The 12,748-nt window shown below is 36.8% G+C and overlaps 1 protein-coding gene across 1 annotated transcript in view; it reads left to right on the top strand.

Moving 5' to 3' along the window:
• Positions 1 to 790: 790 nt before the first annotated feature.
• Positions 791 to 12,748, top strand: part of LOC149174275 (delta(7)-sterol-C5(6)-desaturase-like) — a 37,784-nt gene continuing 25,826 nt past the window's right edge. Inside the window, exons 1-2 of the mRNA XM_089419274.1 lie at positions 791 to 1,433; positions 9,744 to 10,049. Coding sequence (XP_089275400.1) covers positions 1,091 to 1,433; positions 9,744 to 10,049 — 649 coding nt within the window. The 5' untranslated portion in view covers positions 791 to 1,090. The remainder of the gene's footprint in view (positions 1,434 to 9,743; positions 10,050 to 12,748) is intronic.

The raw sequence follows: 12,748 nt of genomic DNA, 5'->3' as shown, positions 1-12,748 counted from the left end.
TGTATTTTTATTATTATTATATTAGTAGATGTATTGTCGTTAAAATCGCGTATATCTTTTTAATTTTTAAAAAGTATTATTTGTATACTTTTGAATGTGACTTCTTATATTTTATGTGTATATATTTTTATAATTTTTAAAAAGTATTATTTGTATGCTCTCGCATGTGACTTATTTTATTTTATTGTTTTTATTTTGTTATGTGTATATATTTTTATAATTTTTAAAAAGTATTATTTGTATGCTCTCGCATGTGACTTATTTTATTTTATTTTATTTTGTTTTGTTTGTATTTAGAGAGTTGGTATTCAAACAGAAAATTTGAAATTTAAATATTTAATAATATAGTTGATAATTACGTAATTTGGGTATATTTTAAAATTGTTTTGTTTGGTTAAAAGTTCGTCTTTTTCAGAATTAATGAAATATATTAATGGTCCAGGATTTAGTGGCATTGGCAGGAGTGAAAGCCTATCCCTTAACCACCACCAGCGAGTTATTCCAAATAACCTGTTTTCCTTTTCCTTGAATAAAAATGATAAATCGACATGTATGAAGAGATAACAATTAAAGATCACGGTAGTCATTGCTAATTTAACAACTAAATTATAAAAAAAAACCATTTTTTTTTTTTTAATAATTTTTTTTTTTTTTTTTTTTTTTTTTTAAATTTAAATATAATTACCTTTTAAAAACAGCTCTTTTTTTTATTTATTTTTAAGTAATTAAAAACAACATATTCTTAAAACGTTGAAATTTCAACCCAAAAAAACAACATTTAAGTTGCAGCATGCTTCTCGATTCGATGATGAGATAGTGATTACCCATATTTTACATGGAGTGCAGACGCATGCCATGCTGGCATGCTCTGTGGACAACGTCGAGATTTAAGATACACCACTGGGGAAGATCTCGGGGATGACTACAAAGATCGGTGGTTAAGACCTCACATAGATAAAGGATGGAGTAACGGCGGTTCCGCAGATTCGAACCCGCGATTCCACTATTCATTCTTCTTCTCCTCGATTTAAATCTTCTCAGATTTGATAGATATTCATTTGCCCGAACGTTGCTAGGGCCCTGACCATCAATGGCGAAGTTATATCTTTTCGTTGCGGCTTTGCTCCTACTTTCTGCTTCATCAGCTGCTTCCCAGTCGTTGAATACCTCCAGTGATTCGATCCCGGGCAAAGATTTCAATACAATCGATAAACAAAGTGTCGAGTACTTGCGATTGTTCGCGGAAGATATCAGCTGGTCCAACAACCTGGTGCTTGGGCTGCTAGTGCCCCGAAGCATTTGGTCGCCTCTGCCTAGGGTTTTGCAGACATGGCTCCGTAACTATATTGCTGGAACTGTTGTGTATTTTGTATCCGGAAGCCTTTGGTCCTTTTATATTTATTACTGGAAGCGCAATGTCTACATCCCGGCAGGTTCGTCTCTCTTTTCTTTTGTTTTTATTCTTACTTTTTAATTTTTATTTTTAGACTTGTAGACTGGGGTTTTTAATTTGATATATTTATCTTTCTAATGATCTTGTTCTGGATTACATTTAGGAAGATTTATTTATGACGTGAAAACTGCGTCATGTTTAGTTTGATCTCAACGTTTGGATCCTCAATCAGGGATCATATTTAGGAGTCATTTTAGCTAATTTAGTTTTACTTGTGCTAATTCAGAGTTTCATCTTTGGAAAACAAGATAATATCTACAATTAAATATGGTTGCTATTGAACCATTTAGTACATTGCTCTTCCTCTCTGGTTGTATTTTTGTTTGGATTGACATATTTCCGTGTAGATTTAATGCTGTTTGTGGTCAAGTGGTTAAATCAAAGCTCTCAGTGATCAGACCCGGGTTCAAAACCCCTGAAAACTTATAATTTGGTTCTTATGTCTCTTGTATATCAGATAGGTTTTGGAGGATGTTAAAATATCTTATACTCAATCAGCACGGCTAGTAAACAATATGTACCTGACTGGTTATTTGAATCCTTGTCGTTTCAATTGTGATAGATACAGCCACTTATTGATTGGATTCGTGAATCTGATGCCCTTTTTCGCTCTGGTTCTTAACATGAATGGCCTGAGGCTCACGGGGATTTAGTGCATAGACATATAACGAGGAAATTCCTTTAACCACTTTGTGGTTAGAATGTTTATAGAGGGAGATTGGAGAGCGAGGTAGATCTACTTTGAGAGGTATCCAAGAGAACATTGGCAGCCTTTGTTGGGGCTGCTGAATCATCATCGTACTTATTATTCTATTTTAGTTAGTTTGGTGCTAAAATTGCTTCCTTTTTTTAAGGGGTAGCAGGTGCAGGGGGATCATATCAGTTCCCAAAGGAAAAACAAAAATAAATTTTGCCTGGGTCTAGGAGTGTCCACAAACAATTAAGTCAAGGTCTATGCTCTTTTCGAAGGTCTCCTCACAAAAACAATCAACGTAAAATCTGTAATTGCCATCAGAGATTTAAGTATCATTATCAAATTGATGGTTATGAAATCAACTCTGTCAGATAATAGGCTGGCTTTGATCATTGCTCAAATCAACAAGGAGGTTAATAGTCTGAACAGTGTCTCATACTTTCAAGCCTTGAGACAGTTTAATTCTCAAGCAGATTCGTTAGCTAATGAAGCCACTCTCAATCAAGGCGCTTGAGAAAAAATGGGGGGTGATTTCATCATTTAATCCCCTAAGAATTCATGGTTTTGAACTCAAGTCATGTTAAATCTCCATTAATTAACACATGTTCCAACATTTCCCATATCAATTTTCAAATGCAAGGAGGGAATATCAATGACCTGACCCCATATCATTTACATGCGGGAATTAAGGTGAGATGGGACAATGAAGCAGTTCGAAGGTGGAATCTACAACGGCTACTAGAGTCCCCTCAACCAAAACTCGAACCCAGTTGGTAAGAATTATTCTTGTGCTTTGGCTAGTTTTATTGAAAATTTTTCTACGGGCTACAACATTTGGGTGTTTTTAGTGGATAATTTCTAAAGGGCTTTGGTTTTTGGTTCAGATTTGGAATTTAGCTTTTGGAATTCGTCATTGAGTTCTTGCTTTGGACTAGAGGGAGGATTTCATCCAATGTTTCTCTTCCTCATTTCTTTTGTTGTGTCTATCTCTTTAGCCACTTGAATTTCATCAAAACTTAGATTTTATTGCTTTATGCCCTAGTTTTCAATTGTTTGGAATATGACCTTATGGTTTTACTTGGGATTGGATATGTTGTTATCCTCACTCCAGGTTTAAAAAATTTCAGGTTCTAGGATTGCGGGGCAGTGAATATAGATATAAATAATAATAACACATCATAAATAATGATTAATTAGTAACTAGTTAATGAAAAGGTATGTCCCTAAGGACATGACCGTTCATAAGGGGACAACTGCCTAGGGTATATAAGCAGGCCCTCGCTCTCATTTGTATCATCACTCCCATTCATACATTTTAATATATATATTATTGTATCTTCAATGGAGATCTACATATTCCAAGTCTTTTGGAATGTTTAACCTGCTATAACAAACCTTGTTCGTTACATTGGTATCAGAGCTGTTCGATCCTCTGGCCGCTCAACCATTGCACAGAGCCAGTCTGATCCGGCCTTTGGCCATCAATCCGTCATGATTCAAGCGTTTCGCCGTACAATTTGGGAGGTTCTATATTTGCTGCCAGGCCTTTGGCTAATAAGAAAAAAAAAATAAATCCAAAAAAATTTTACAGCCACCGACAGCTGGAACAGACACCACCTCAGACGCCAATGAGCAACTCCAAACCTTTGCTCTCTCCCTCCGCTGTCGCCGCAATTATCGTCCCACTCTCCCACTCCAAACCATATTTATTGTCCCACTCTCACAATTTTTGGGTATTTACTTATTTCTTAAGTAGAGATCTAGCGTGCTAGGAATCGAACTTGAAAAAGATATACAGGTAATACATGGCTCCTTTTTTCTGTTACTTCAATACAGGGTTACACAAGGAAGTCAAGAAACACACAACAAAGGGAAGCGTAGGAATAGGTTTTCCTTTCCACAAGACCCCATCTCCGATATCTGTGGTGCCATAGTCTGAGGGAACAAAAGAGTGACCTTCACGAGGCTTGAACACTGACCAACGACACGATTGAACGCAATGCTTAACACTGAACTTTTTTTGACTTTGGCTTTTGAGCTTGTGGAAGGGTTTCATCACATACAAGTCGCTGTCTTGTCCCTTACCCGTGACTGTTGTCCATCTTGATTGATTGTCGAGTTGTCGTGTCTGTTCATTCTGCCGGGCAAGGAGGCCAAAATTCGTACTGACACATCGTTTAGTTTCATTGTACTGGTTCAACATAAGGTATATATTCAAATACATATATAAAGTTATTTCTATACCTTTATAAAAATATAAACAAAATGGAGGTATTTCATTTTATATATACAAATAAAAATTAATATAAAAATAATAAAACGATCTGACTGAGATTATAAAAAGTACCATTTGAAGACAGAGAATTATTGAGTGAAATATATAAAAAGTTTTAAAGAGGAAAAAAAAGAAAGTGGCCTTAAAACACAAAGGAAGAGTCAAATACCTTCTAAAAGTTAAGAGTTAAAAAGGTATATTTTAATTGATATTTAATATACTTCTACAACATAGAAGAAAAAAGTGCTTGAAGTACAAATATATATATATATATATATATATATATATTGAAAAGAGTCAGTTATTATTGACGTCAAAGTATCATTTGATAAAATTATCAACAAAGACAAAAGGGAGTCAATCTTTGGAAAAAAAAAGTTAACGTAAAAAAGTGATATATTATAAAACTGAGAAAAAGTTAAGTAAAAAAGTGATATATTATAGATCCGAGAAAAGGGTTACTCTTAAAATCCTAAGCTCATTCAAGAAAAAAAAAATGGAAACCAACAATAAAGAAAGATTTCCTAAAACTTTTAGTATATGTGTTGGTGCGCTATTTAAAATCAAAGGATCACTTGCGGGAAATGATGTTATCATCTCTATTGATCCTACTCAAAATAATAATTATGTTAGTACTAAATGTGCTAACCAATTAGTGATTCTTGAATCAAATATAATTGAAACGAATTTTGTTGACACAAGTGACAAACAATATGACATAAGCAATCTACAACTAAGTATTGGAGACTATACTTTTGTCTCGCAATTCACCATTAAAACCTTATTTTGTGATAATAGTGATATAATTTTGGGTTCGCCCTAGATCGAATCACTAGGACCTTTTATTCTAAATATGAAGAAGAAGTTTTTGAAGTTTTCATACAAAAAGAAAAATGTAACATTATAGGATGTTACAGTGAACCCAGATTCCATAACACCAGAAGATATGCAAGATATCGCAAACATAATTTCTCAAGAAAGTAAAAAAGTAATACAAATATGCAAAGGGAAATTGACAAAATCATCACTGACAAAATGAAGAAGTTACCCGCCTCAAGGACCACAACGAGAAATTATTGACACAAATTTAGAAACTTAAAAATGACAAGAAAATATTGAAAAGCAAACTATAAGAATTCAACATAGAAAACATATTGAAGTCTTCAGACGTAGCTGACCAAGTTGAAGAAAGAGGAATGAATATTGATCCAGTCAATATCAGAACTCAAGAAGATGACAACCCAGTTGAAGGGAAAACATATTCAGATGTTGCAGTTCAGATAATGAAAATTCCAAGTGAAGATTCTGTAATTAAATCAACAACATTAGTTTATAAAGTAAATTAAGAAAATTCCAGACGCATGATAAGGGAAAATCAAACCAAAAGAACCCCTTATCTACATTTGAATCACAAGGATATACACCACAATCAAGCTACAAATTTGTATCACTCAGAACATAAACAACAAACTTATGTTCCGAAGAAAAATGATGTCAGCACAATACAATCTAACGATAACAAATTATCCCAGCTATCAAGTAATTGCCAAGTTTCACAGAAAATTAATTTAGGATGGTCTGATCCCTTCTCAGTTCGACAATTTTATTTATCACTCCAAGGATCATATCAACTTGTATCGATGAAGATGACAGTCCCAAGACGAGAAGACATTCGAAACAGAAAAATAGATCAACCCTTTTCATCAGCAAGCTTTGAGGACAAAGCTTTTTGAAGAGGAAGGCAATGTTATGAATAAAATATAGATATAAATAATGCAAATATAAATAATAATAACACATTGTAAATAATGATTAATTAGTAACTAGTTAATGAAAAGGTATGTCCCTAAGGACATGACCGTTCATAAAGGGACACCTGCGTAGGTTATATAAGCAAGCCCTCACTGTCATTTGTATCATCACTCTCATTCATACATTTTAATATATATATTATTGTATCTTCAATGGAGATCTACATATTCCAAGTATTTTGGAGTGTTTAACTTGCTATAACGAACCTTTTTCGTTTCAGGCATAGAGTATCCCCCATGTGTCGGACATAGCTCTGGTTATATTGGTTGTAATTTGACTTTCTCATCTTTAGTCATCATTGTTTGGGGTTTCAAAATAATGGGTTATAGGGATGCTCAAGAGTTTCATAGAACTCTTCAAAGGCATGAAGAGTCTATCCAATGTAATAGAACCTTCTTTTTGTTAGTGACCTCCAAGGTGCATGAAGATAAACATCAATGTGCCACACAAAATGTGATAATTATGACTCTCCTGGTCCAACAAAGACAAAAGTTAGATGTATTGCAACGAGAGTGCAACATGCTACAAGACATGGTCATCAACCTCGGTAAGGATTTTGTCTCCATAGCCTCAGACCATAGGCTGTCAATCAACTTCGTTTGTGTAGATCTCAAGGAGGAGAAGACAACTCATCAAATGGAAGATGACATGGACATCGAACAACATAATTCTCTTCCTTCTAATGTAGTTAAAGACGAGGCTAATCACCTTCATGTGTTTCACTAATCCTCATGTTTTTCAAATTATTTAGAATATTAAGTGTTTATTTTAAGTAGTATACTTGCAAGAACAACTGGGATGTAATAATTGTAGACATTTGCAAACTTTTTTTGGTGGCTCATGAGAGATGCCAATTTTGTAGGATACTCTATAACAATACTACTTGTATCCTCCTTGTTTAGCTATGCTACAACTATTTCAATATAATATTCCCTAGTTTCAGTTAACAAAAAAAAATGTCATACAAGAAGGGCACTGCTTACAAAGAATAGGCCACAAGGATGGCACTGTAAGCACAAGCATGCAAAAGACAACAACTGCCATTAAAGTCTGCAAATTTTCCCTGTATCAACTACGTCTAGGATATCATGACTTGGCATGTGTTGGACCACTTCCACATGCTAAGACACCAAACTTATGTGGAAGCACTTGTCCGAGCTAACTTCAACACAAGCCAAAACTCCTCAACTAATACGTCATCATCAAAAAGCCATACATCATCACTTTAGGGCTCGCATGGGTGATGTGGCAAGCCTAGGGCATAACATCATCATCAAGAAAGTATATGCCAACCCTCCCAAAGTGTCTTAAGTCATCATCATCATCATATGGTCTTTGGAACAAGGCAATGGCCATCAAGAAGGTGTAAGGTCAGGCTTGGGGAGTCTTGGGTCCTTTGGGGTACATCATCAGTCCTGTCAATGTCATGACTTCGTTGCTTAGCGTTTGAACATCTGTAGGTGTAGAAGGTACCATGCATCAATGTGAGGACTCCTCAAGGATCATAGCTCATCTCTGTGGGGGAAACACTGTGGCTACAAGGTCATATGTGCTTTCATGCTGTGCCAAACATCTTCTTCATGGTGCTATAGAAGCGTTAAGCCATCCCTCTAGGAATATCCAATGCATCTGTGAAAAACCGTCCAAGACATACCCTCAAGTTCAAGCGATATCAACATCAATAGGTAAAGAAACCGTAAAAGTATCATAGTGGACCATATTTAATGTTAGGGGAACCAAAATACTTCACACAAGCCTTACCTTCAGAAGTCTTTCTAGCTAATGATTTATAAGTTACCACACCTATGTTTGGGATGGCTCTTCAATAGTTCTATTAGGTGCTTCCAACCCCAAGGGGAAGGATAGTTACTAGGAAGACACATCAATCCACCAGTGTATGTGATAAAGGTGGCAATGGAATGGGAAAAATTTCAAGAAAGATGCCACTTCCATGGTACTTGTTGAATGAGGTCCAACATCTAGCGTGTGAAGATGTGAAGAGGGAGCAATCATGGGGGCCTAAGTTACCCCGTTCCTCGGCCTATTTTACCACCCCTCTGGTGTGCTTGTTACTTCAATTATTTACTTTTTCATTCTTGCATAGCCTCGGTAACCAACTTGCTTGTTGCTTTCCAATGCCCCTTAAAGATGTAGCAGTTTATTGCTCGTCAGGGTTGAGACATTCACAAGTTCCTTTGCTTAGACAAAGCATGATATGCTAGGATTTGGGTGATGTCTAATGAGGGGGGTAGAGCTCAGGCTAGGCTTTTGCCCATGCAGTTTTAATTGTCACAGCCATCTTTTGCATTTTACATTTTCTTTCATTTGTGACTATATATGCTTTTATCTTTCTGTCAACTGCATCAACTTCTCAAGGGCAAAGTTTTCGGGCCCTTACTCAAAGATGCGGATAAAGGATGTTTACACTTGTGACAAATGGCTACCAACCGAAATAATTGAGGTGGATACAATGGACTAATGGAAAATGACAAGTTTGGATTACCTTGGGTATGCTATATCAATCAGTGCCCCCTATTTGTACCCCTCTTAAATAGTGGAAAGAAAAGACCTCAGTGAAGGTCACATTACCTCCCTAGCGAAGTGCGGGAACAAGGATACAATCAAGATCGGTCAATCATCTAGCTAAACCTGTGATTCGTATTGGAATGCCTTTAACATTAAATGAAAGCACATGATTGCAGAACTGGTTAGTGTACTTTGTAATGGATGACCCACTATCCTTCGAGAAGTATGCTAGGTGAGGAAGAATGCACTGACTGGGCATATATGGAGAGTTCTGAGGCATAGCTATCTGTGGATCATCTACAGGGCTACTGGCTAGCAGGCTGATCAAATTGGAGACAAATTTTCTCCTAGGGGTTACCCACTTGGCTGGGTAACACATACCATCAACGTCCCTATAAGTTATGTCTGCAAAACCTGTCCTGTGACAAAAATTACAATTTACGACACATGAAAATATGAGAGGGAATAAGGAGCATTCCCAAGGTTATTGCAAAATAATTGGGGCTGCTATGCATCAGTGAACCCATTATAGAACATGGATACGTAATAAATGCAAGATGTACATCTTAAAAGTTACCCAGAATCTGAGCAGCTGAAATCTGAAACTGAAAACATTTAGACTCATAATCTTGTTTTGGGTTAAGGTTCTTTATAACTATAATCTATGTCCTGGGATTATCTCTTATGGGAATACAATTCAGGACTTTCCAATGCATGAAATTTTTTATCTATAGCCAAATGTTTGGTAATGTGATTTCCTGATAACATGATAAAGTGTCAAAGCTACTGTTTGCAGTTCTTTGCTTAGATCTTTGACTTGTTATACATAAATTTTTAGTTTGACACTCATTTTCCTTGAAAGTTGTAACAGTATTGCCATTTTGTATGCTCCTGACATCTGTGATGAAATCTGTCTTTCTTTTATATATGTAGCTGTAAGGAGAAGTTCTGGAGACTAAGAAGAGTGTGTGCTGATGTTACAGATAGTACACCTTCAAAGGAACCGATCTTCTTGCAAATAATGGTGACTATGAAAGCCATGCCTTTGTATTGTGCTCTTCCTACGCTGTCAGAATATATGATTGAGAATGGTTGGACAAAGTGTTATGCCGCTATAAATGAAGTTGGGTGGCCTTCTTATATTTTATTAACTATTCTATACTTACTGCTGGTCGAGTTTGGGATTTACTGGATGCACAGAGAGTTACATGACATAAAGGTTCTATATAAGTATCTCCATGCAACTCATCACATATACAACAAACAGAATACACTATCTCCTTTTGCAGGTATATAATTATGGTTTGTTTAATGTTATTGTTGAGGAGTTTATTTGAAAAGCTAGTTTGGCAGCAATATTGTACTTTTGCAATTCTCAACACTATATATTATGTAGGAATTTCGTTCACTGTTAGCAGGGAGCAAAATTTCTAGTGACTGAATATGCTATTACCGTTCAAACTCTCACATAAATGCAAAAATCCTGACTACAACAGAAGAGCCAAGAGGGAACTACTAGGCAAGCCAACCACTATCAGCTTTCGACTTGCCCCACCCTTCAGACAAAAGAAAAAGGAGAAATCCTAGTCCCGGGGGGGGGGGGGGGGGTATTCCTAATGTCAATTAAGCTACATGTTGTAGATATGTGAGTGCTTTATTAGCTTGAATTGACTATGAAATCTCATCACCAAATAACCAAAAATGATTAAGCATGCAATTTGATTGCACCAAATAACACAAGTTTCCTAATGAACTATGAATCAGCGATAGACTTATGCCTTAGAATGCTGAAAATGACTTAAAATGAGTTTTGACAATCTTAATAACCAAATAAAACTAGATTTGTGATCACCGCAGTGATTTCTCAATTATGCCTCAAGAGATGTTCACAGCCAAGTATTATCCAAGGATGCTCAAATATGCTTATGGCTTGACAACAACCATACTTTCAAAGTTTCAAATCAATGATCCAAGTGCTAGTAAGAGATTATGACATTCGTCTCATCTTAGTAGCAAGTGGTTGGGAGCATCGTTTGTTCTCTCATCCACCTAGGTTCAATTCCAAGGAACATGTTTGGCCCGTTGTGATAAAGCTAGAAGGGTAGGCATCTGTAACGTCCCTTTCTTGGGATTTCCCTATCAGCCAATAGAATAATTCCTAAATGTGCCACATTAAACTTGTGCAATAATCAAAATTCTCATTGAAGCATTCCGTCGAACACTTAACATACATCCAACCACTACACTGTCCATTAACTCATTGAAACATTTCGTCAAACTGTAAACGCCTGTAGATAAAAGGGCAGCATTATTTTGACAAATATTTTACATGGAAAATTGTTAATTTTAGGCAACAATGGTATGTTCTATGCTTTAGAGCAATTTTACTTCAATTTCTTTATGAGTCCAATATCAATTTCAGTTTAGCAATCACATAAACATGTAAGTAAAACGCTGATAGAACATAAACATAAACAGTAGAAGACAAGCCAAGACAAGAGGACACAAGATGTGGCACCAACCAGGGACAAACCCCAATGTGGGGAAACCCTTGATCAAATCTTCTTTTAGACTTCAATAGATCAGCAGAGAGAGATAGTACAATTTACAAATTCTGATAATTTATAATAGCAGCAAAAGAGCCATAACCAGAAAAGTCAACGCTGGTTAACAAGGCAGATTTGACCCTCAAATATTTGGTCAACTTCAGTCAACTTCTGCCTCCAAACAACAAGATGTAACAACCCTCAAAACAGTCGAATTCTGCCCAGTCAAACTTTGGTAAAACAGTCAACCTGTGGTTAGTCCTAACCACAATCAACGCTGGTCAAACAGTACGGATTGCCTCGATTTATGTGCCCAGAAATGCGGCCTGCTAGGATAGAATTCCTCCACCCAAAATCGCACCAAAACAGGTCAATGCTTGGTCAACGCAGTCAAAACAGCCCTCTGCAAATTCGGTCAACGTTGGAACAGAAAAGTACAGTCCTTCGCAGCACGTGTTGAGAGCTGCCCAAAAATCCTTACCCAATCATGTGAGGGGAGAGAGATGTGTGTGACGTGAAGTGTGTCCAAATGAGGATGAGGCATCATGTATTTATAGGCTAATGTTGAGGATGAATAGATGTGACTATTGGGCTTCTGAGCCTACATGAGTTTGCTGGCCGACCTTGACAATTTGTTCATTATATAAATAAATTCATGTCTTCATTTGTACATGTCAGAATCAGATGATCTTTAGATCAATCCTACACCTCTCCGAGAGAGGAATCTAATAAAAATATCAACTCTCATAAATAAGATGACCCATGTGGAGTTTGGCCCTAGTTGCCAATTTTAACACTCCCTCTCAACTAGGGAGAACTTCGCCTGTTAATCCATTTGCCAATTTGTACTATCTCTGCCATCCATGCACTGTTGAACTATGAAGAAGAAGAAGTGATCGAGAATGTATCATACCATTCTCTACTAACCTGAAGTCAGTTCCAATCAAAAGAGAGTGTCTCATACCACTCTTACTGACCCGAAGTCAGTTCCAATCAAAAGAGAGTGTCTCATACCATGTTTACTGACCCGAAGTTAGTTCCCATTGATCCCAGGTCAATATTGGACATCCTAACATAGGGAGTACGGTAGTACACGATGCATCCATCGGTAGTACTATGGTCCCTATCCTCATTTCCCTACTCATTGGCCAGATGAGAGGTACTTCCCATGAGTCCTAGACTGCATGGGTAGGATGTCTCGGCAGGAGAAGGATGAACCACTCGTCCTGCTCACATGTCGCCAAGGGGTATCACAGGGGAAGGATGAACCACTCACCTTGTACACAACAAACCACTTGGCGAAGGCTGAACCACTCACCCTATGGTTGCTCACCGCTCCAAGAAGTACCCAAAGTCCCCCGGAGCTCCCAAAACTCAATGTCCATCTCATACAGGACCCTCATAAGAGGGTCTCTCCACGACTCCAAGTCGTTCTTGGAAGG

The sequence above is a fragment of the Pinus tabuliformis genome, chromosome 4_1 (genome assembly GCF_031772625.1).
Source record: "Pinus tabuliformis cultivar Carrire ecotype Pingquan chromosome 4_1, CPIR1, whole genome shotgun sequence".
NCBI classification, from domain to species: Eukaryota; Viridiplantae; Streptophyta; class Pinopsida; order Pinales; family Pinaceae; genus Pinus; species Pinus tabuliformis.
Note: the sequence above shows the minus strand (reverse complement) of the source record. Positions and strands in the feature narration are given on the sequence as shown.